This window comes from Vanessa tameamea, chromosome 19 (assembly GCF_037043105.1).
Source record: "Vanessa tameamea isolate UH-Manoa-2023 chromosome 19, ilVanTame1 primary haplotype, whole genome shotgun sequence".
NCBI classification, from domain to species: domain Eukaryota; kingdom Metazoa; phylum Arthropoda; class Insecta; order Lepidoptera; family Nymphalidae; genus Vanessa; species Vanessa tameamea.
Window position 1 is genome coordinate 1,153,114 of NC_087327.1, and position 26,459 is coordinate 1,179,572.

The 26,459-nt window shown below is 33.7% G+C and overlaps 1 protein-coding gene across 2 annotated transcripts in view; it reads right to left on the bottom strand.

The window, feature by feature from the left end:
* Positions 1–26,459, bottom strand: part of LOC113397063 (nephrin-like) — a 117,868-nt gene that overhangs the window by 74,376 nt on the left and 17,033 nt on the right. Inside the window, exon 2 of one of the 2 annotated variants that reach the window (XM_026635208.2) lies at positions 21,422–21,960. In XM_026635208.2, the coding sequence (XP_026490993.2) occupies positions 21,422–21,509 (88 nt within the window). In that variant the 5' untranslated portion in view covers positions 21,510–21,960. Of the gene's footprint in view, positions 1–6,238; positions 6,380–21,421; positions 21,961–26,459 lie in introns of those variants that run through there. The other variant, XM_064217899.1, reaches the window with a different exon arrangement.

Here is a 26,459-nt window from a genome sequence, read left to right on the forward strand (position 1 = left end):
CATGCGCGAAGAAATGAACATGGAAGGACGTTAAATTCATTAGTTTTTAATAAAATAAACTTAATAAATATTATCTAATTAGAAGTTTTTTGTGCTCTCATTATTTGCCGTTGGCCCACGCATTATAGGACATATTTTAAGCACGAGTGTCACTTACTCATATTAACACACGCGGATTATAATTTAAGGTAGAGTTCACACCTTCGTGAGTAAGTAGATCTATATTATACTAAAACTTTATTTCAATATTGTTATTTAATTGTAACTTTATATGAATGTTTTGAAATTCACCGCAGAATACGAGTGTGAAATGTTAAAATTTGATATTCGCCATTAACTATAATAATTATAGAATTTATAAAAAACTCACAATAAAATAGCGTATCACTGTAAATAAATTGTCATCATTTCACGAGTGAGATACGAAGTGAATTCTTACAGAATCGCACAGAATTAACACTACAGTTCGTGTGGTAATAACCCTTTTCACTTTATAGATACTAAACTCATACATCACAAGCGAAACTTATTCATGGTCAATGAATTTCTAACGACGTAAGCGTCAGATATTATATTTCATTACTCTGATCTCTTTTGAAGAACGACCGATAAACCGAGCATAATTCAGTGATATTGCCAGTCCATAAAGACGTTTCACACACGCCATATGCCAGAGGAAATTGGTATCTTCAAGTGTCGCGTCATATTGCGTTCGATCTCGTTAACCCCTCTTGAATATTGGCTATAAAACCAAACATTGCATTATTGCAATAATATATTCACTGGTGTCAAATCTTCTGATGTTAAACTTACTTTAATACATATTTGCTTCTGTAAATGAAAGTCAAGCTGGAAGTCTTCTAGTTTCTTCTTAAGGAAACATTGTAAGTATAACATATACCACAATTACTGGTTAATGGGAATTGACGAAGTGGTATGTCCTCAGGTACGCAACAGTTTCTTCACGCCGTTACCGTTACCACCCGGATTATTATAAGCAAAATTTAAGTTTTAATTATATTATATATTTAATTATATTCAATGCAAATCTATTCTTTCTGTCCACTGGCCCATCTCAACTTTTCAACTCTCATGATTTCAAACTCAAACTCAAACATTGACTTACAGTGAGTTGCGAATTTGTTCTTACATAATAGCTCACAGTCGAGGACATGTCTGATTTTCATAGGAGACTAGTCATCCACGGAGGACATATTACAGTTCACAATTGTATATGCAAACACAAGGGTACTCTTTATTCCTCTAGTTTCGTTATCCGATGGGACAGGAGATTCGACACGGACAGAAATAGTTCAGGCGCCAGACTACCCAGCTCGACGTGGTTTCTAAGGCACGGGATCTTAAATACTGCCAAGTCCAACTTCGAAACACTGGCTAGTCCCAAACTCAGGGCTGTTACAGATTATCAAACGAGTTAGTATGAGGGATACGTCAATTTAAAGGTAAAAATATGTATAATTTTTATTTGTTTACTAGGTGATAGGGTTTTTTTTAAACACTAATCAGTTCTACCGGTGAAACGCAATTCTTACTGTGATCGTATTCCAGTTTGAAGGGTGAGTGTTTCAGTGTAACTTCAGGCAAGTCTTAGCTCCCAAGGCTGGTGGTGGTTTTTAATATTTCTTACAGCGCCGATGTCCATTTACGTATAAGGTTGCCTTTTTGTCCTATTAATTATAACATTTAAAAAAAAATGCCTTATTAAAATACAAAATCAAACTTCAAAACTTACAAGTCATTATCTTCATATGGAATAGACATTCTGAAATAGTTAACAGAGCTAACCACTCTGCTGTTCGCACGCTTGTAAAATTTGAATCGACACTTATGGAATTTGCCTAGGGATTTTTATCTCTAAAATTACTAAAGTCTAATTTTGGATAACATAAGATAAACGATTTGAAAATCTGCAGGCCAAATACGGAGGCAGGAAATTACGGGTTGCGTACATTCGTCTGTTTACTCAGAAAACTGGACGGATGGCGTGTAAGGCATATGATTTATATATTATCAAAGTGTGAAATTGACCTTTCGTCTGTGTGCGGTTTTATATGCAACTGTATATTTACAAGATGCAAAAATTGGCTTAATTTAGAATTAGTTTCCTTTAATACATTATGATAGTATACCACTGCTGGACAATTGTTTACACACACAGTATCCACCAACCCTCCATCGAGCAGAGCAGTGTAATAAGTGCTAAGATTTGTGCTAAACAGGAGATGAAGTCTTTCCTTAGTTTTTTCCATTACTAAGCGCTGAAAATGTCGTCCTGAGTAGTTTCGGCCACAGCGTCAATCTCAAGAAAGACCAACCAGCTACGCAGGCTATATATTAGTGCGTAAGTGGGTAGGCATACAGTTACTCTTCCTATTTTGTCACTCTCATAATCTGAAGAGATGGCAAATCTGACACGATGGGAAAGAGTTCAGGCGCAGGACCAGCGGTTTTATGTACTTTTCGGGGAACGGAAGCGCAATTTCAACTTCCAGATTGCAAGCGGTTACTGAGATTTTTCGACAGAAATAACCAAAAACTTTTTGGGTCTTCCAAAAACCTGGGATTTGAACCCTTGGGATCCTTGAGATTTGACACCTAGCCACTAAGCCAACGAAGCAGTCCAGGTATACAAACCAACTGTATACAAACGAAATAGTATTGAAGGTCATTTAACAGCTCTTTGAAACACGATAATGCTTGAACTAAAATCCGCAACCCACGGGTATTTCACGAAACATGCGTACAGTTAGCTATGCATTCAAATAGCTCCACTTCACTGGAATTCCTGACATGATTTATCTATTTGGTTTGACTTTGGACTGTCTATTTTCTCGTATGTTTAATATTTTATGTCACACAATGAAATTAAATGAGGTATTATATTATTTTATAAATGAACTTTTTTATTTCCTTCATAAAATTCAATTTACAATGAGAGCAGAGACGAGTAGAGAACATGCAATATAGGTACTAATAAAATAAAAAAAATAAAAATCTTTTGAATTCCTTCAACAAAGTCCATCGGTAACTTCAATTTAATTAAATAATTATATTTCTATCTATCTTAATTACCTCTCCATAGAGTAAAGACCTCCTCAATTTTTCTCAACGTAGTTCTATCACTCCCTCTACCAGTCTGTTCCTCGCTGTTTTTAAAATTACATCGATCCATCTGCCTCTGGTTCTCTCGAACTTTGGATTGCAACATACATTTTTGTCAGAAAATAATATAAAATCAACAGCCATTAAAACAGTTATTTTAATCTAACATTAACACTCTTGTTAAACAGTGCGAATACATTACCATACTTATTTACGGTTGGACTCGTCCCAATTTAATAAATTATATTGATATGAATGTTTCAAGAATGAGGCTGTCGCACGAATAGCTTCAATTAACTCATTCCTATAGACATTTATCATTCATAAAAGAGTAGCGTGAATAATGACTAATCAAAAATATAATCTCACGCTGATGAAATTGGAACCATTTGTAGAAGAACGACGAATGGAAAAGGTGACTGTTCCAAGGCAATTAATCAAAAATTTAACTTATCCATACTTATATACGTATATTATAGATATAAAAGTATCTCTGTTTACCTGATTGTCTGCTACGCTTTCAGGGCTAAATTTTGGTATGAAGCAAGTTATTAAGCAAGGAAGGATATAAGAATACTTTTTAAACCTAAACCTATGAACGTCCAATGCAGACCCCTTCCCAAACGCGGGCAAATTAACAGGCGAAAAAAAAAATATTAGCCAGGAATATAAACCGCAGGAGTAAAAAATCATAAAAAATTGTGATGAAAGCTGATGAAAGATGAAATTAGATGAAATTTTGCAAATCATGTATTTTATTATACACTTTTAAAATTTAATATCATGACATTTAAATAGTTTCTTATTAGAGAATTCAATTTTGGAACCTTTGAATCAAAAGTACTTACAATAAAAACCTACTGAATAAAGTATATTTTGATTTGATCTGTTATTACCCATCTATTGTGAGCCCTTTCAAAATGAAAGATATACACAAGAATACGAGCCAGAGTTTAGTATTTCATATAATTTATCTGTGCCAAGGCGCTACTAGTGTGTCCGTACAATAACAAAAATCTAATAAAAAATATTAAAAACGAATGCAGTTAAACCACGGATATAAAAAAAATACTATGTCGAATTGTTTTTGTGCGATCTGTGGTACTGTTTTTGGAATCAATTTTACAATAGTACTCATTCGATTATGTCCAATCCAATTCAATTTATGTTCCCACCCAACTTAGATTCCCATAATTCTACGAATACCATGTAATAACACCGCTTCGAAGAAGACAACTAGACCATAGTAATATAGAGTAAATGAAGCAATAATAGAAATATGTATATAATTTTATAGCATAGGTAGGCTTGGTAAATAAGGAACCCAATGGTAAATTATCGTTAAAATTTTGACGTCACCAATTTGGAGAACTGAGACGTTACGTCCATTGTTAATAAAAAAAAAAAATAATAAGAAAATATATATCCCGCTGAGTTTCTTTCGCCGGTTCTTCTCAGGACCGACGTGTTAAATTCCGAACCGGTGGTAGATTTTTGACTATCAATAAGCAAGTGTAAACACTTCTATATTGAATAAAGATCTTTAAGTTTGACCTGTGTTCGGAGTTATAGTCTCACTTATCTTTCAAGCCGGACACACAAAGAAAGAAAGAAAGAAATGTTTACAAACAACAATATTAAATATTGCTGCTTGCTGAGAATATGATATGATGGTGGTACCTATCCAGACGGGCTTGCATAGAGCCCTACATTTTACATACATTTTATATTTCCCACTGCTAGGCTAAGGCCTCCTCTCCCTTTGAGGAAAGGTTGGAGCATATTCCATCACGCTGCTCCAATGCGGGTTGGTGGAATACACATGTGGCAGAATTTCGTTGAAATTAGACACATGCAGTTTTCGTCACGATGATTTCCTTCACCGCCGAGCACGAGATTTGATTTTGAGATTGATTTGGTTAAGAAAATTCAGTGGTGCCTGCCTGGGTTTGAACCCGAAATCATCGGTTAAAATTCACTGGGCCATCTCGGCCCTACAAACAAGTGAAAAAATGAGTCACTCCGAAATGTCATCAAAAAATTCTTAACAAACACATAGGCACAAAAGCGATCTCGTATATGACAAATTACATGGTAGCATACTATTAACTTCAGAAAATAAAATAAAACATATTATGAAGAACATTGTAGTCACTAAATTAACAATTAAGCTCCACTGTCCGTATATTCTCATAACGTAGAGAGAGCAAGATTGCTACAACGTTGCCGTATTGTGAATTTTGTAACTGCATTATATTGTGTCGTGTTAAACAGGGTTAATTTATATATAATGTTTGTATTTAATCAACACACGTGCATGTCATTGTTTTAATTTATATTCTTATCATGAAAACAAATAGTGAAAACAATGTTTAATTATTATACAAATTATGTTCAAAGATAAATTAATAAATATAATAAAAAACCTTAGTGTTTTATGATACCGGATACAACTTAAAAAAAGACACACACACACATATATATATATATAATATACTTGTTGTCCATCCCGACTTCGTGCGCGGTTCAACCAAGGAAGAGTTCAGTTACATATAAACGGACATAAGATGTATATACATATAAGAATGATTTATCGATAAACGAAGCGAAGCAAAGCAAGCAGTTTCAAATCAATTAAATTTGATTTAGGAATATTTTAGTAACTAACAATTGTTTATTTACTTTATATATGACAGTGCTTTAATCAATTGACTATAATTTTCTCTGCTATTTAATTTGTTAATATTTGTTTTTATTATTATTTATTTTTATAAAATCGATTATTTAAAAAAAAAAATTAAGAACTCCTTTTTGAGCATTTGCCTATACATATGGCACAAAGCTTAGGAACTATGATCATACGTCCCTGAAGTTACAATAGTTCACTGACCTTTCAAATACGACAATACTAAGTATTTCTGTGTCGTGTCGTATCAGACGAATGCAATGTAGCTACGTAGGTGGGCTTGAACAAAGCCCTGTCACAAAATATATAACCAATAAATATATTTTTCTTTATATAACAAAACGAAAACCGTCAATTTTCCCGCGCATTTAAGCGTTCAACTTTATCATAGCGTTTTCTATTATTCTTTGGAAAAATCAAAAAACTCACCGCACCATTTCTATTTCCATATCGAATTTTCCCAAATTCATTCCGCAGAAACCTTTGTTATACAAAACAAAACACTCCTATTTGGCGGGTTCTGAAAAAGCCAGCTAATATTCCGGGCCGGTCGTTATAGTAGGTTGGGACGCCGCATACATAAAACATACCGACTCTTTGCCGCATCGCACGAGCTATGATCTAATAACGCTGTGCGTAGTACACAGTAAGGTTCCACTTTCTTACGTCACGAGAACCTTACCTCGGTATGATAATGGACAAAAACAAATTAATGCCTTAATGGTCTCAAACCGTTCGTATTTGATTAAAAAATAATGTTGAAGGGTATTACGTTTATGTAGGAGATAAAACAAGAATTATCCTTTCAAGAAAATAAATTGAATATTTTTCTATGTTATTAACTGTCACGACTGAATATTTCACGTCAAAACTTTCAAAACTCAATAATAATAAAATCAGTTTTTTTACTAGCAATACATAGCATAAATTTGTTGGTAATATTTTGTATATTTGTTTGTCCATAATATATATATCCATAAGTCCACATCATATTTAAACAAGTGTTATCACGTCATTGTTAATATGATTAGTTAGTTCCTTAAATAACTGAATTATAAAATCAGTCAGACAATGGAAACGGGTACAACCTAACTCAATTCGGAGAGCTCTCATCTTTTGTTGTAACTCTGTCTTTAGAGAAGTAGAGGCTAATATCTTATTGTTCTTAGTTTACCTATTTTCAATAGTGCGGTCATACCATGTTTTATTTTTCTCCAATCGGTTTGAGCCAAGGCAAATGGAAATTGAAAAATAAATAGAGTATCAACTGTTTAATAATATCTATATCGTCAGTAGAAATGAAAAAAAGGCTGAAGCGACAAAAGAGTACTTTTAAAAAATAAGATTTCAAGTAAAAACTTTGAGATATATTTCTCTTGCTGTTAATTTTTTAAATAAATAAAAACTCGTTTGTATTCTCAGTGATAAATACTATGTTAACTGAAATGGCTATATGTGCTTAGTTTAGAATAGTAGATATAGTATATATAGATATAATAGTAGAGAAATATTAGCACGGCCGGTGTAGGAGGTGTCTACGGTACTGTCGTCTGCATAGCAGTGAATGTTCCTGATTTGCAACAGGTCATTGATATGCAGAAGAAACAGAGTGGGTGATAGAACGCAGCCTTGTGGAATACCAGCATTGACGAATTTTTGGTTGGAGCATGCACCTTGATGCTCCGATCTGCCAAAAAGCTGGTAATCCAATTGCATAATTTCCCGGGAAGCCCATAGGAAGGAAGCTTCGAAAGAAACGCTTTGTGCCACACGCGATCGAAGGCCTTCGCTATGTCCAGACTGGCTGCTAATGCCTCTCCCTCTCAACTGCTTCCGCCCATTTATGAGTAAGGTAAACTAGAAGATCACCGGCTGAACGACCCCGACGGAAACCGTACTGGCGGTCACTAATCAGCTGGTACTCCTCTAGATACCGCAGGAGCTGGCAGTTTACTTCCGTAGGAGCTCCGAGGTAATGGACTCCATTACCTTGGAGAAGAAGGGGGTGATGGCTATAGGCCTATAATTGGACGGGTCTGAGCGGTTACCCTTTTTAGGAATCGGATATACCAAAGCAGTCTTCCAGGAGATGGGGTCGACGCCTAAGTCGTTGGGTTGCCGGAAAAGACGCATTAAGACCGGTGCCAACTCGGGAGCACATGTCCGTAGCACGATTGGAGGGATGCCATCGGGTCCACTCGACTTATCGACGACTCCAAGGAAAGAAGTGCTTTACGAACTGCACTTTGGTGGAATTTAACCTCCGGCATCGTGGTATCACATCGCGGGATTGTTGGTGGTGACTTTCCTTGTATAGTTATCCGGATGGGAAGTCAGCAGAAGGTCCAACAGGGAAGGTGTATGATCCTCCACGTCTGGTATTCGCGTTGGCGAGGTGACCAGTTGTGTCAAATCATATGCTAAAGCGAAGTCGAGAACAGATCTACCCGCATGATCGGTAGTGCGTGATCCAAGCCATTCGGCATGGTGGGCATTAAAATCGCCAAGAACTACGATCTCTGCGGATGGGATCTGCTGCAGTACGGAATTTGTAGCCATTTGGACGTGCTCGACCAGTCGGTCGGTTTCGGCATTACCGCTATGGGACGTATAAAGGCACGCGTAGATTCGCGGATGATCGTCGCAGTCCACACGCAGCCAAATAATCGATAGGTCCTGCCCTTCAAGGCTGCCGAGGTGTCGAGAGCAGATATCATCTCTGACGTAAACGCACGCCCCAGCTCGTGGTACAAAGCATGGATGCCCAGGGAGGGATTCTCCACCGCAGTCGCTGATGATACCCTCCTGGGGTAATGTAACCGAATTCTGCACAACCATCATGTTTGGGGGGCCGGATCGGGCCTCCAGGACTCTCACATACTAGACGAAACGCGGTAGCATAGCTACCACTTTACGCCGGTTTTAAGTGAGAGAGTGGTACTTCCCCGGGCGTGCCGGCCCATTCGGCTGCAACCCGAAGGTATGCACTACCACTTAAAAATCCTATCAATATCTTTTAAAAAAAAGATTTGGAGAATTATTAAACATTTGTGAAACCACGAAATTCCTATAAACTTAATCATCGTCGAAATGAAAACTGCCTACAAAAGATTTCGAAGAAAAATTTAAATGTATAGGTTTCGATATATATAAATGAATCCATTACACAAACTAACCAAGTTGACCGAATCCCGAAAAAGTTCCACTATGATCCTAAAATACATCGTCTCCCTTCTAAGTCGTCGTAAATACAGAATTGCACTGCGACATCGGATATTCAAGGATCGCCATATCTTGGCTGCAATCCAAATATCAATGATAAAAATAGACAAAACCGTAGCGCCACCAATAAAAAACTACAATCATTAGCTACAAAGATGATTTATATTTGATTACGTTTCGTGGAAACCGACAGAATTCACAAGACTAAGAAAAATTACAGGATATAAAAAATCGTATTTTTTGCCTTTGAAGATTTGGAAAACAAAACTAATAACGACGTTAATCTTGGAACTGGAAACACAAGTACGAAATGAATTTTATTTTAATTAATTATTTGTTTCAGACGTTACATTAAATAAAAATATATGTTAATTTTAAAGATTTTAACTATATCAATTTCTAAGCAAGAGTTTTGTTGGAAACTAAGATATCTTTGGAGATTATCAAAACATATTCCTCAAGAGCAGAATTATCGGAGAAAACATACTCGAGAATACAGACATTAAATTTATATTTTTTATAAAAAAGCTTTCATTATAAGGATTTAAAAGGAATGATTATCAAAATGAACTTTATTACAAAACCACCAAAAACCACAGTTAAATACTTAATAATTTGCCAATGAACATCACAACTGTATTTCATATTTTTAATATTGTCACGATCCACGGTTATCCAAGCAGTAAGCCCAAGAAGGAAATGTGTAGAAGTAATTGGCAATATGCCAGCGACTAATAATATCGGTCTAAGACGGGACGGGGCACGTGTCAAATAGCTAAAATTGTGTTGACTTTTAGATTCAGCTTAAATACAGGATTTACTTGTAGAATTTTATCGTGCACAAATAATTCTAGAATCAATAAAATCTCAAGTTGTATTTATGTTGATATTTGTTTTTATTAGATATCTACAAACAACTCCGTCTCTGTCGTTCTGTTTATACAGAAGTTCTTTTTTTTTAAGAAAGACCGTTACAGTTACAATCTTAAAACTTTCAATTGTGACTACCACCAGTGCAGAAAAAATACGCCCTCATTGAGAAGAACTCACATTACGGCCAAGAGAAGAGAAAAACAACAGCTTCTTAATTTCATACATCATTAGAAAATGATACCAAGTATTATAATATTTTATACCTGATGTTATCGATCACAACACATACTTCCCATCCTTGCGCCAGTAATTTTATTTCCTCTAACCTTGGAATCTAATGAAAGAAGAAAGAAAGATATGATTATCTCTGTCTAATTAGACAGTCTCATTCATTATAACTCACTTTACTACTCTATTGTCCCATGTACACATTCCCTTAGCATAGTACTCAAAACTTTCTACGTAAATATATTAGTTCCACTAGTGTCCAAAGTAACCAGACACACAGACGCCTAAAATAATACGAGCTACGTTCTAATAGAAATAGCATGGAGACAAATTAGCGTTAGCACCGGCCGTTCGCTTGTAGGCTAATGACCTGGCTTGGATTAGAATCATGTTGATTACACCTGTTGTTTACATATATATTACGAGATACATTTTATCCGTCTGTAACGAGAAGCTGTTACTTTTACATAACTAATCGAATATTGATATACTATACTTTTACTTTTAGAAAGATTGCTCTTGGTTCTTCTTTAATTTTTAATATGTCACCTCCAAGAGCTATTAACCATATCAAATCGGGCAACCAAAATTAGAAATTAAGAGTTTAAATAATTAATAAAAAATGCAACAATATGCGATTGTGTTTGTTGGATAAAGTCCTTCATTCCTATTAAGGAGAAGGTTTTCAAGTTGTTCCATCACGCTCCAGTACGCGTTGACAGATACGTATGTGATAGATTTTATATCCGATACATGCACGACGTTATCCTGCCTTTCCGATTACAAGATGAATTATACACACCAAGATTTCGACTTAACAAAGTTAGTACATTTTTCCTGGGGCAGGGTATTCGATTGTATAATAATATTATTCTGATTTTCCCGTCCAATAAGGGTTAAAGCTTGGGCTTGGAGTGGAAATGACAGCTCCAATGCGGGTTGGTGGAATACACATATGGCAGAATTTCGTTGAATCGCCGAACACGAGATGAATTATAAACACAAATTAAGCAGATGAAAATTCAGTGGTGCCTGCCTGGGTTTGAACCCGAAATCATCGGTTAAGATGCACGCGCTCTAACCACTGGGCCATCTCGGCTCTTAATTATTTATTATGGCAACGTTATTTTACAATTGAAAGTGAACAGATAAACAAATTAGATCCTATATAGAAATATTAAACAGTGCATTGTAAATAAAATAATATATAAAAAAGTCGCTGAGTTTCGTCAATTCTTCTAAGGTCCTTTCCGAATCTGTTGTTTTTTTTTCTCTTGACAATCAATAGGTGTATTGATTAAAGATTGACTTTTGGCTTTGACTTTATATTTAGCTCATCAAAATATATTTTACAAGACGATTAATACCAGACATCGCTGACAAACTGTCAAAAAAAATAATTGTCTGAAATTGCAATTAACTTTTGGGAACACAATTTTACACATCTTTAAGAACAGAAAATCTGGTCACACTAAAATTGCTCCTAGGCACTTTTAATACGTAATATACTCAGCAATTGCCCATAAAAAGTCCAATTATAATTATCTTAAGACTTATCATTTCCATCGACTATTTTTAAGACCCTAAATTTAATTCCACTAGGATCGGTTACCGCAACCGACTAGAAATACCATTTGAAAAGCTACACCGACCACTAAAATCCAAACAGAATCATTTAACTTAACTGGAGTTTAAATTCACTCGGATGCGATTATTTAGATCTCTTTAGTACAATTACAGTCTCTGTGAGGTCTTAAAAATCCTAATGGTTTAGTTGAATTTATTTGCTCGGCTTAACCAGCAACGGGTGAACTCGTAACTATATATGCACTAGTTCTTTGAAATTAATTTAACGAATATTAAAATCTTTAAAAACTTTTTATTTTAAAACGTACTTACGTTTGTACGAATTAACATATTTATGTGCAGTAACAATTAAATTGAATTAACGTTGACGTTAAGAAATTTTATATAACATTATGGTGACTTCAAAAATGTTATTGTGTATTTTTTGACCGTTTCAAGCAACGAAATAAATAAATAACTAAACATCTAATCGCTTTAAGTTTACTATCATTCTAAATGACATAATATATTCCCGTTTCTTTCAAGTAACTTAGCCTCACTACCACAAACGACACTACCTTGGATTTAAAACGTATTCAAGATAATCCATCCCGACTGCTTTTTCCCAATGCAATAGAAATAAATGTGTACTTTCTATTAAAATTGAATGCAACTTCTGTATAGGAGTTTAAGTTATAGTCGAACTCTTTACAACAATAGCGTTTTATAGCAATCAAAATTTAAATTTAAATTACATATTTGAAACATATATATTTTACACTTTGATTTATGTATGTACTATGTTTTTATTTATATTTTATAATATTCATCCTATAAATTTGGCAACAGCTGGCCTAAGGCCTCCTGTCTATTGATGGAGAAGTGTATTAAAAAGTTTATGTAATTGGTGGTAGGACTTTACGCAAACATACATATCTGGATGGGTGTCACCCACTCATCAAATATTCTTCCGGCTAAGATTAATACTTAGTATTGGTGTTCGATTTGAAGGAGGAGTTAGCCAGTGTATCTACAGGCACATCTTAGTTACTGACTGGTTGTGCATTGACGATTTAAGGAATGGTTAATATTTCTCACCGCGCTAATGTCTATGGGTATTGGTGATTACTTACCATCCGATGACCCTTCTGCCCAAACAATTATTATCTGTATAATTATACATGTAGAAGCACACACAGGAAACGAAAAAACATTGTATAATAAGGCTTTAGCTCGTTTTAAATAATAAAATTTTAAAACGAATAAAAGAGATCTCCCCAATTAGTAACATTATATCAAAATTGTAATCTTTGCGTAATTATAATACGTATAAGGTTTGCTATATACTCGTGCTATATAACATTTTTTACTGACAAGCTAAGCTAATCGAGATTGATTGACAGTAGCGTAGATTAAATGCTTATAAGATATTATTTAAAGAGATCTCTATTCACTGTGTTGTAAGATCAGTAATTTAATCAGGCTGAACATCTGGATATTTGATAAATTTATATAAATCATTATAACATACTAATATATACGTATAATTTATATCGTTTTAAATATGACAATATTTATTAATTTAATTTTGTTATGGATATAAAGTAGAAGTACATTTTGGGACACAAGCCCGCAATCATATGCATACGTGAATGCCATAATTATCTGTCAAATAAAGTCAATTTATTGCAGATTGAAAACATTTTTCTGTGTTTTATTTCAATTTACAGATCTCCGCCTTGAAAAAACACCATACGTTAGAGTAAATTTTGCACGTTTAAACGGTTTTGGAGCCATTATAATCGATATTCGGGGATTTAGACGTGGTAATAAGTTAACTTGATTATGTACACTCACTCACTTCTAAAGTCACTTCTACAAAAAGCGATCTTTAGTTGAGATTTTCCGATTTTAAACAAACTAGCTGAATACCATGCAGACCGTCTAAGGAATCCAGAATCCCATGAAGCCAAATAACACCCCTTTAAGGACTTCATCTCGGTACTATTCAATGAGGATGTCCATAAAAAAAATTGGATGCCGTCGTGATTTATTTTACTTTACTAGTGAAAGTTTTTCTTTGTCCTACTTTGTTACACTTATTGTTTGTTTTCCAAACAAATATGAAATAAAAAATTAAATATCTATCTCCCCTTCACCGCTCTCTTCTCCGTTGTTGTTCGTGGCGCGTTTATTGCTATAGTAAAGATACTATTTGATAATATGAAAAATATGTTTAACAATATATTAGTAACGAAATTCTATGTATGTATGTATTTACTTTTCTGTTTATTTATTTGTTGTCTTTCTTCAATTATAAATTATTTCAACGGTCATCATCTTTACAATATATTATTTATTTATCAATACTAACAATATAGAGGAAAAATTTGTTTGTTTGTATGTAGGGGGTAATCTCCAAAACTAATGATCCGATTCTAAAAACTTTTTTAATGGTAGAAAGTTACGTCATTCCTTAGTTTTATAGGACATCAATTATGTTTATATAATATATATTCTTTATTAATAAATTGCAGCCGTACGAAGCCGGGGTGGATCGCTATGTTGTAACTTTTTTCAATGCATAAAATAAACGAGAATGTTTCTCAGTACTTTACTTTACAGTACTATAGTATGTGTGCCTTTGTATATAATATACAGTTCGTTGAAAATATATTTAATTATAACAATGTCATCTACACGACCTATATACTAGGACAGACGTTAGAAGATAAATTGTTAACAGTGCGCTAATCCAGTTTTTAGATTGGTTGACGGCATGAAGTTCGGAACATCTGCAATTGGCGCCGAACCAATTCTGTTACAACATTTAAAGAAGCAATAGTGATGAACGGAGTTTAAACATTCGACATAATTATTGTACAGACTGGACGCATAAGTTTCGTGAAGAATTGCAATACTATGCTAATCATACGTATCAAGTATATTATTGCCAACAAAATATGTCTGTTGGTCACTGGCGATAGACATTGGCGTTGTAAGAATTATTAACTATTTCTTACAACACCCATGTGTCACCAACCTTGGAAACTGGGATGTTAATATTACCCTTAGAGGTAAGATGTTAATGTCGTGGGCCTTTAGTTACAATGGCTCACTCCGATAGGATGGCAAACCGAATCCGGCACGACCGGAAACAGTTCAGGCGCAGGACCAATGGCTTTAAGTGCTTTCCGAGGTACACATTTCGAACTCCCAGGCTCCATACTGAGAATTTATGGACGGAAAAATCAAATAACTTTTTATGGGCTCGATATGAGTTTTTCAACCAGAATCTCGGAATCTATGGCATTATGTGGCAGTATCTAGCCGCTAGACCAACGAAGCAGTAATATGATATATTTATAAAGCTTTGCGTTAAATGAATTAATAATAATATATAATCAACTATGTGGAATTATATTTAAAAATTAAAATTGAGTAACGAACTCCCAAGCTCATTTTTATGAAATATTAAATAAGATATGCTAATAAATGCAAACATTTACAGAATAATCGTTGAAATTACATTTGTTTTTTAAATAGAAATTGCTAAATATCTTGCCAATACTTTTCAATGCATCGAACATTTCGAGCAAATGTTAGCACGTGACGATTCCAGAGTTCTTGTCTATTTGAATAAACATTTTGAATTTAAATTAAGGAATATTTTATAAGTTTTTTTTAGAATTATATCGTTATTTATTAAATGAACTGCTAACAATATTTTAGTGATATTTATAACATTATTTGAAAAGATAAAAACACGAATTAAATTTCATAAATATCCTGAGCCTAGACATGCCTTAATGATTCAAACAAACATGATTCATATTCGCTAGATTAATTTAAGATAAAATTGCATAATGGCTGTATCTTTAGAAAAAAATATAGGTATACAATAAATATTTCTCCCAACCTTCATTTAGTGTTTCATAATTATCAGCTTAGTGATCTTTTCCTTGAAAGTAAATATCATCAACACAAATTGAGCACTTGAAAATTCAATGGTGCTTGATTGATCTTCGCTTTAAATCCTTAAATACTTCCTCTAAACGGGTAAAAGGTGGTCCATTGGTAATTAGTTATCCTGATGGTAATTTAACCGTACCGTCTTTAGACGTTGGCTCTGGAAGAAATATTAATCCTCTACATCGCCAATGTGCCAGCGAGCTTTCTAACTAAGATTTTATGTCCCTTGTGCCTATAATTACGCTGGCTGACTTATCCATCAAACCACAATACAAGTATACAATACAGTATTGCTCTTTGGCGGTAGAATAGTAATGAGTGATTGGTTGGATAAAGGAACCAAATAATAGCTACTCAAGAGCCATTCAAAAAAATGTATCCTAAAGCGGATAAACGGATGATTCATGTTAAGAAGGATAATAACACGAATCGATTTAACCAGACAATTTCACTAATCCTAGGATATTCAAAATATGAGCCCGATCCATTCACCAGTGGTTTGGCGTCTATAAACTACTTTAATGTTCTGAGATATTCCAATTCTATGCAATTTGCATAATCCCGATAAATAAAATATTACCCTCGGTTCGAACGCTTCGCTCGAATTTGTTGTTACTGACTTTGCTTCTGTTCCATTATTTCAATTTTTTAATCATATTATGCGAACTTTCTTATTTTAGCAAGTTTATTTATGGAATTGTAATTTAAGATAATATTATTTATTTAATATATAAAATATTCATAGTTTAATTTATTTTAAATTTAATATATATATACAAGTCTTGACTGACTGATTCATCATCGCCGAGCGTAAACTATTAAAGTTAGGGCCTTGAAATTTGGTGAGTAGGATCGTTTTATTGAGTAAACACCCACTAAGAAAGGAATTTTGGAAATTTAAGCCCTAAAGGGGTGAAATAGGTGCTGAACGGTTGTATGTAAGTCCGTCATTTTTTAAGTTAGAAACATGAAACTTTGTTTTTGGAATATTGACAAAAAATTAGTAGATAAGTATTTAAGCGCTTCTGGATATTCTATCCTTAAGGGGGTGAAATAAGGGCTGAAAGTTTGTATAGAAGTCCATTATTTTTTAAGTTAGAATCACGAAACTCTGTTTTTGGAATACAGATTAAAAAATAATACATATGTATTTTAGCGTTTGTGGATATACTACCTCTAAGGGTTGAAATAGGGGTGGAAATTTCTTATATCGGTTAGTCTTGAAGCCCGTCATATTTTATGTTCGGAGATTGTCGTCTCGATAATGTTATTAAGGAATTTAAGACCTCAAAAATTATGCATCGGCACCAGACTAATATTAAGGGTTCTCTATCGTAATGTCATAGGTTACAGTTATCACTGTACTAAAGGAGAAATAGTGTTATTCCACGAATGTCTTTGATACCATCAGAATACCCCTTTAATTTTAAGAGAGTAGAGTTCGCACTTAAAGTATGCTTCACCGTGACAATTAATAAAGCACAAGGTCGAATTTCTAAAATGGCCGGAGTAGATATAAGAGAAGACTGTTTTTCGCATGGACAGCTCTAAATAGCCTGTTTGAGAGTGAGCTCTGTAAGCAGTCTGGTGTATCTAGCCCACGAAAGTCAAACCACAAATGAGGTCTTAAATTAACGTAATATTTTAAATTATTCAGTAATATAATCAATTTCCACGCGAGCAAAGCCGCGGGCAACAGCTAGTTTAAGATATAGTAGAAAAAGTTGCGAGAGCTTGTCTAAAACTGTAACAACTGCACGCAGTAACGAAACTTCCGATAGGTTCTGGATTTCCGTGCGAATAATTAATTAGAAACTTATAATTAGTCGGCCGCTTAAAACTGTCGTTATTTGTGTTTTTTTTTATACGAGAAATATGTAATTTCAATAATAATACGTTTAATTTATCCGTAAATATTATGAACGATATAAACAATTAAGTTTAAAAGACTAAATTTTTGACCTAATGTAAACTCCTATTTTTCGTAAAGACATACTCGACATTGGCTAAATAGAAAAAAATACGGTTCTTTTCTGGATTAAACTAGTTTGAGCCGGCTACAATCCATAAAACATATTATGGTATTTTACGTGCTATGGTGACATGTCTATAAGTGAGTTAGGATGAATGTCTGTGGCATCTACTGTCATTTTAGACGTCAACCTTATAAGCATAACAACTCTATTTTAGTAGTACGACAATGATGTCTAATTCATAATAACATTTTGAACATTTCGGCAACTGCGACCATTTTTAAGGAGGACTAGAAATTTCCTGGACATAAATTACAGTGCACGAGTGTGGGTGTCGATTCATATAACCTCTCTATTACTACTCTTGTAATCCAAGGGAACGAAATAACTTAACGTGTTTTCTGAGGCACGGTAGAAACACAGTCAATTTTTGAACTTCGACCTTGTAAGTATTTGTAGACAGAAAAATTAAATAAATTCTATTTATGTAGGATCTGTGTTAGTAATCAGGATCTAGTGACCTGAGGTTAGCCACTTAATCAATAAAGTAACTTTCTCATTCAGATACCAGGTAACATTAATTGTTTCAGAAGCAATTCATTATTAAGATTCCATTCATTTTTGACAAAGTACGAACGATAGTAGTCTGTACGAGTAAGTTCGTTCAATTTGGCAAGTCGCCAACAAAAAGGGACTATACGTGACAATGACTGCTCCGAGTGGTGTTGAATTGATCGGTAACGTATTAAAATATTTATTTCTTGACTGACTCGTTTATTTAGTAGTAAGTTTGAATTGCTTTATATCGCAACATATATTCCGATCAGTTCAACAACCATAATTCTATATATAATTGGTATAAATAATAAGAGCCGAGATGGCCCAATGGTTAGAACGCGTGCATCTTAACCGATGATTTCGGGTTCAAACCCAGGCAGGCACCACTGAATTTTCATGTGCTTAATTTGTGTTTATAATTGATCTCGTGCTCGGCGGTGAAGGAAAACATCGCGAGGAAACCTGCATGTGTCTAATTTCAACGAAATTCTGCCACATGTGTATTCCACCAACCCGCATTGGAGCAGCGTGGTGGAATATGCTCCAAACCTTCTCCTCAAAGGGAGAGGAGGCCTTAGCCCAGCAGTGGGAAATTTACAGCTTGCTAATGTAATAAGAGTCATTAGTCTCTTCAGAAATTATCAGCAGCAGCCCTAAATAGAGTATAGTGTTGGTGTGACACTCCTGTGGCGCGGAAAACACTTTGACCCATGGGTCTTCGACTATACCTTAATATCCATTGGAGTAGGAGAGAGATTCTCTATATACAAATAAAATATATGTACAGAACCGAAATACCATTCAACACGAGATTTCCGAAATTTTGGGTCCATACGACTTGGAAGTTAATGTAGACGCTAGATGCTCGTTAAGAAATATTTTTTGGAAATTTAAACTTCAAGGTAAGGAAATGGGAGGAGTGACTTTGTAAGAATTTTACCCGTCCGAAGTAGAAAGGGGCGGGCAATTGCATAAATATATAATGACTGGATGGTACCCAAACCGGTTTGCAAAATACACTACGACCTAGTTCCACAGTAAAATATTTATTGCAGTTCTAACGTTTATTATCAACAAAAATATACAGTATTAATTTATGTTTAGACTGTAGATCATTTTTAAATGAAACATATCAACGTATTTATAATTATGTTTTCCAATACAGATTCTACGTACATACAAAAGATTAATCATCAGCAAAATTCAATATTATACTATTACATAATATAATACTGAGAGCCGAGGTGAATCAGTAGATAGAATACGTGAGCGGAAAATAAAAGAACGTAGCTTTAAATCTAACGAAGGACCACTTAGTTTTCACGTGAAAACATACTTGTACAAATAGTATATAATTATAAAACATTAATTTAAAAAACATGACCATTTTGGCAGGTGTTATCCGTTTTTATACGAAGGTGGAAATCAATTAATTGGACCAACACTAAAAGGTATTTCGTAAGGCAACTTTCATTTATTTATTTAACTAGCGACCCGCCCCGGCTTCGCACGGGTGCAATGCTGCTACTAAATATACTACAGAATGTGTTCCAACGTTCACAGTTTTTCAGTCATTAGACAATACAAACCGCTATGACTCCGCCTTTTAAATCTGTAATATCTTCGAAAATATTTTTTAAATTACATGCTGTGAAGAGCCATATTGATCTATATTAAACGCACAATGTACCTAATTGGATAAGGATTAATGCTGTATTGCTTAAAATCGCATCGAAAATAAGCCATTATTTCTCGTAAGCAGTAAAGGATAAAAAATAGTTTTTGTGGGTTATCCCTAAGGTTACATATACCATCGCGGACTTTTTTAAAGACCTTTTTAAGGTTAAAGTTACTTTTGAACTACACTTTCGAAACCTCTAAAATAATCAGTGTTTCTCTACTATATTGTGCATGTATTATACATATAATTTAATCAATTTATCTATTAAAAAAACGAATTATAATCCGTTGTAATTTTAAAGTTCTAAGCATACATAGGGACAAACAGCCGTAAGCGACTTTGTTTTATACTATGTAATAATAATTAATTTATTACTATTTCAGTAATGGGGCCATTTTTCTGCTACGGATATTCGAAAATGATTTGCATCTGGTTGGCATTAGAAAGTGATCGAGGCATATGGCTCAGAGAGAGTGGTTTAGAATCAACGACGGACTAAGAAAGGCTACGGATGATGATGAATATAAATATATGTACGAAAGTTTATTAATTTGATCCTTTCGGTCTATGGTAGTATACTAAAATTAGTTTACCATTATATAAAATATGTTACCAATGTTGGAAACATTAATGAAAACAAATTTAGTACGTAGGTCGTAGAGTATCCGCTTTATACTGGACAATAGTACACACGCGACGAAAAAGAGATTTTTGTCGCGATCGAATTCTTATTTAACCATTTGTGTGACCGCCGTTTGCTTGGATAAAAGCTTTTAAACGTCGATTCATACTATTCTCAAGGTTCTGGATTCGATACCAGGGACGAGCCAAAAAGTATTATTTCCAAGAAATTTTCAACAGTATGTAAGTTGACGGTGTTCACATAGTTCAACCCTTTCTGATCGATTCGAATTTTCCAGACCATCGAATTATGAAAGTGAAGGAATAAAGGATGAACCTGCGCATCTGCACACTATTTTGCACTTCATATCTTTGACAAATCATTAGACATTATCGTCTAAAACCTTTCAGAAAGCATCCTCAACAAACAGTAAACCATTTATGTAAATAGTTAGCAATTAATATGTTAAAAGTCCTTAAAATAAATATAAAAAAATATAATAAAAAATAACATTGCCTATAGTTTCAGATATCCTCCAACTCATTATTAAGCCCCCCGTACATTATTGACAGAGCACGTGTGATAGTCGTCCGTGCGAGTATATCCAATTTGGCGATCCGCCAGCATAAGAGGGTCGAATGCGACACTGCTCTCGCTGATACTGAATTAAACGGCACTATATTGAAATATGGTTGTGGAGTAAATAATTTAGGACTACATTTTTGTGTCTTAATGTTTATATTACGGATCGTATTTATTTAAATGTCATTATTTATTTAAATGTAAAACATATTATTTATTTGCAGTACAATAAATATATGTCTATAATTTAAATATTCTACATATTTTTTTTTTTTTTATTGTATTCGTGGTTAGTTTTATATAATAAAATGTTAAATAAATATGTTTCAACTTACTCGCTTCCACGATCTCCTCACTCGTTCTAATCAGGGTCTGTGTCACTAATAACATCACTAGCACATAAAAATTCATATCTTTCGACATTTTCACAATTTTTTGTCCGAATCAGTTCACTATGCCACACCATACATATTTCGTTTGTTAAAGTACACATTGATATTTTGCACCCAAACCTTTATCTTCGAATTACGAAACTGTTTTTGTTGAATCTTTTGTTTTTCTTTAGCTTGTTATTTGTTGAAACATGTGCCCCAGTGATATTTTATGTTCCACATTTTGAACTACCCTCTTCGTATTGTGTTTAACTCGTAGTTAAACAATTATCTTTTTTTAAAAATATATTCGTTTGTTTTCTATAACATCGTCTAATTTCAAATTTAATATCCCATAAAATTCGAACGTTCACAGTTATTTCCTAATCCATCTCCAAAAATATAATTCTATTTTCGTTCATCAAAGTGTCATAATATTTGGACGCGATCCAAGATATTTTTTCGTCAGCCGGCGAAATTTTTGCGCGACCGGAACTCGAAATCTGAAAAGAAATATTATTTTTGATAAAGTAAATATAAACTTCTGTGGGTGAATCTATGGCAGAATCACTTTTATAAATAAAACTCTTCCAATAGATGTGGGAGTATAAACAAATGCTGTTCCCTCGACTTCGCCAAATAAAGCCATGCTTAGAAAACAACTTTACGAAAAAACAATCTACGATGTTTCAGAGGACATTCCTGTGTTTATTTTTAATTTAGATTTGCATGATTTTATTTCTTATACATAATGAAAAAGAAGAAAATTATCTTTTGTCTGTTTTTATACAGAATTTGTATAAATAATAATACTGTTATTAATCCAGTTTCATTATTGTTTTATTTTTTAGAAGGAAGCTTGGCTTCCGTTCGCTTCCTTTCAGAATCAAAATTAAAATATTTTTTAATTGAATTACTTAATACCTTACAATCACGTTTAGATCATAATTTTAAAAGATTAACATAAGTTCGTAAAGTACATTGAATCATAAAGAACCACCAAGAGAGACATAAGTTGATTTTCTCCACAAATCAAATAATTTGACCAACTAATATTAAAATATTATCTGTATTTTTTTTAATATAGGTGACTGAACTACGATAATAATAATAATAAGTAGGATTATCTTTATCTTTAATTTAGATAATAATATATAAATCTAGATCTCTTTATAATTAAACAGTCTATTCTTTTCGACACCTGGGTATCTATATTCCGTCATTAGTCACACTGAGGGTTCGGAATGTTTCGACCACGAGTCACTTCCGTCGCTCTAATAATAATCCCCTCCGGAAATGAGGTCCCCGTTGCCTTGAAAATATTAATCAATTCAATTACTCCTAGTTTGGGTAATTAAATGAAATGGTGTTTTAACTATCGCTATAGGAAATGACTGTTTTCATCCTTTATAAATATAATTGCTCAAATAGTTGGAAATAAACGTTTATTAGCTTCGATCAGGAATATATTGAATGAGATGTTTGAAAAATACGGCCAAGTTCGAGTAGGACTCGTGCTTAGAAGGTTCCGTACAATTATGAATTTAAAATATATATTTATATAGTATATTAATCGTCATTTAACTGTTGTAACCGCAGTGTGGCAGACATACGTAGTTTTTTCATTGGTTTATACGAAACTAAAAACGCTGTGTATTTTATCGGATGGTACGTACTTTAAAAAGTAGTTAGACACGAATAGATTGATATGAATTTCCTTTTACGAATAAAAATCTATATTAATATTATAAATGGGGAAGTAGTAGTTTTCACGGCTAAAGCATAAACCCCTAGGACAAACGAAGGTAACTTTTTTTAACTCAACATTATAGGGGCTTTAATTTTGAGATGAAAACTCATATGCGAGTTCTTCAGTTTTGAAGATGAAAAATGGGTATTGAAAAAAGTTACGAAATATTGTAATACATAATAGTGATAAGAGATGAAATATAATAGGACCGCGTATGGTGTTGCCATACTTAGTCAAGATAGAAATCTGAAGTCTAATATTTATCGATATAAATAACAAGTAGAATTAGTAGACCCCAAGGCCTAATCCTATATAAACCGTATCCCTTCTTTACTTAACCCTATATTAGGGTAGGGGGTTAAGTAAAGAGGATGGAACTCAAAAATATAACTAATTTTAATATTTGTAGTAAGATGTGAATTCATATGAATAGATAATTTTCTGAGTTTTGAAGACGATAAACTAAAATTGGTTTTGTACAAATTATAATAATTAAATATTTGGAAATGCCGACCGACACTCGTCTCTCGTCGTCTCATTTTAAAAATAAATAATTTTACACAGTACAATCACATTTCTGACAAAAAAAAATTCCGCTTAGTTTCTTTCCGAACCGCTGGTAACTGTCAATCAATAAAAATGTGTCGTGTTTCTGTTGAATGAAGATATTTTCATTTTGAAGACATAGTCCACCAATGGTGGCTCAGTGCTCATTGAAGACATAACTTCGGAAAATCGGGAGTGCGTGCCTCGGGATTAAATTCTTCCATTGCAGTCCAACAGTCTCCACATTAGACTCTCGCTGCTTCCTAACCATTATTATTTCATTTATTTATAATTTATAAAAATAACTATTAATACAAAAGAGCAGTTTGTTTATTTAAATAACCTTTAGTTACGAAAATCGTTTGCAAACAATTTTCGTAACTAGCTGAATTCTGCGGATTCAATTTGTTACATACGAATCATTTATGATTGTATGACAAATATTTGTACACACATTGCATATATTATTAAAAGTGGAATTTTTGCCTTTATATTACAATGATGATCGTTAAAATTATTGTACATTAATTGCATTAACTTTTAATATAAAGTAATTAAAGTCTACGTGAAAATTGATCAATTAATTTTTGAGTCTAACAGTAAATTTCAAAGAAAGGAACGCGATTACGATTTGTGTAAATTATAGGTAAAGGGGTGAGCCAAAGTAATTCCTTTCACAAAAGATTTAAGATAGTCAGTCTAATTTATTGGCACCGTGACAATAAAGGGACTTAATTTTATCATTTTTGAAATTCATTAATGATTTTAAAAACACTTTAAAGTATGATTATGTTCAAATTGTTCTTGTATGTGGTGATAGAATATTATACATACTTCTGAGATACTTTTGTTTCGAAAAATGTGAAAATAAATTTTATTAAGTAAGGCTTGGTGGCAGGGCTTTTTGCAAGCCCGTCTGGATAGGTACCACCTTCTCATCAGATATTCTAACCCCAAACAGCAATACTTAGTATTGTTGTGTTCCGGTTTGAAGGGTGAGTGAGCCAGTGTTGATTGATTTGTTTAAGGTTGGTGGCGCATTGGTGTAATGTAGGGAATGGTTATTATTTCTTACATGCATCAATGTCTATGGTTGGTGGTGACCACTTACCATCAGATGGGCCATATGCCCGTCCGCCTACCTATTCCATAAAATAAAAATAAAATAAAAAAAGTCAATCATCGCCTTCGATGATGGCACCAACACGAAATAAATTATTTTCAACACCAAAGCACCTTCAGCCATGGAATCTAAGACGTATGACAACACAAAAACCGACACAGTGATACTAATTATTGTATGATAAGTGTACAATTATAAGGGATACTTTGATAATTTCTTATCTTACTATTAATAATTATGGTGATGTCGTCCTACTATTTCCGTCACGGCCAGCCAATCTCAAGGTAGAGCAACTACGTTACGGACATAATATTATAAATCACGTGTGCACTCTATTCCCTCAGTATCATAATCCGAATGAGCGGGAAATCCAACAATCCAATTTCGACCGGAAAGAGTTACCAGACCAGCGCTATAGGTGCTAGCTGAGGCACGCAAGGCATACTTCCAGCTTTAAGACTTGTTATTGATTTTTTTGCAGAAATAGCAATAGCCATTTATGCGCCCGACTTGGGTTTTAGCTTAGCGCATTGGAATCTGTGGCATTATATATAGCAGTCAAATAATATATATAAAAAATAAAGTTGAAGATAGTATTTGATTGGTGCAGTTTTTCATAGATTATACTAATATTATAAATGAAAAAAATTGGATGGATTTTCGTTACTTAATCACGCCAGAACGGTTGGAATTATCTGAATGAAATTTGGCATAGAGATAAATAGTCTGGAATAACACATGAGTGACTTTTAATCGCTTAACTGCACCCTCCCCTCCTCTTACACACAGACAAAGCCACGGGCGGAAGCTAGTTGTGTTTAATTTTAATGAAATTTTATTAGCATAACGATGTTATTTCTACTCGTGGAAAAGAGTGCACATGCCTTTTAGATACAAAAAGTTATAACTTTTTGATGTGAAACTTCTACCGGCTTGTAAGTCGTGACAGCAAACGGCATGACACTCTTCTCTCCTCTCCTCTCCTCTCGCCTCCTCTCCGCCGCTGCCATCTTCACGCCCTTTCGTGTGCATAGCGCGCATTCTATATAAACTTATTTCTTACTACAACATTTAAAACATCTTTATTTTAATAAAGTATCTCTTTATTTTTATTATTATTATTTAAAATATGAAATCGATTTTTTACTTAGATTACTGGTTATCCTTCTTTGCGTCAAACCATTTTTTTTCATAAATGCAACAGTCCGGACTGACGTCTGGTTTCGATAAACATTCATAAAAACAAGATAAAATTAAATTACAATTCGTCAAAGGGACGTCAGATCACCATGAGGGTGCACTGTGTCCATTAACGACGGCTTATCTCCATCGCTAGGTGTTAACGAAAGAATCTCATTAAAACTTTTAATTAAGTTACATTCAGCTGCTGTTTTTAAGAGGGTAATTTTTACTAATCATTCTACGAAATATATCATTTAAATTAATGTGTGTTATAAATGCTTTAGACGATCTTGATTAAATTAGTTTTAATTTAAATTAATTTAAACTATCGTCATGATAATTCATCAAATGTATAAATGATAATTAAACAAATTGAAAAGAATCATTAAAACACGGTTTTA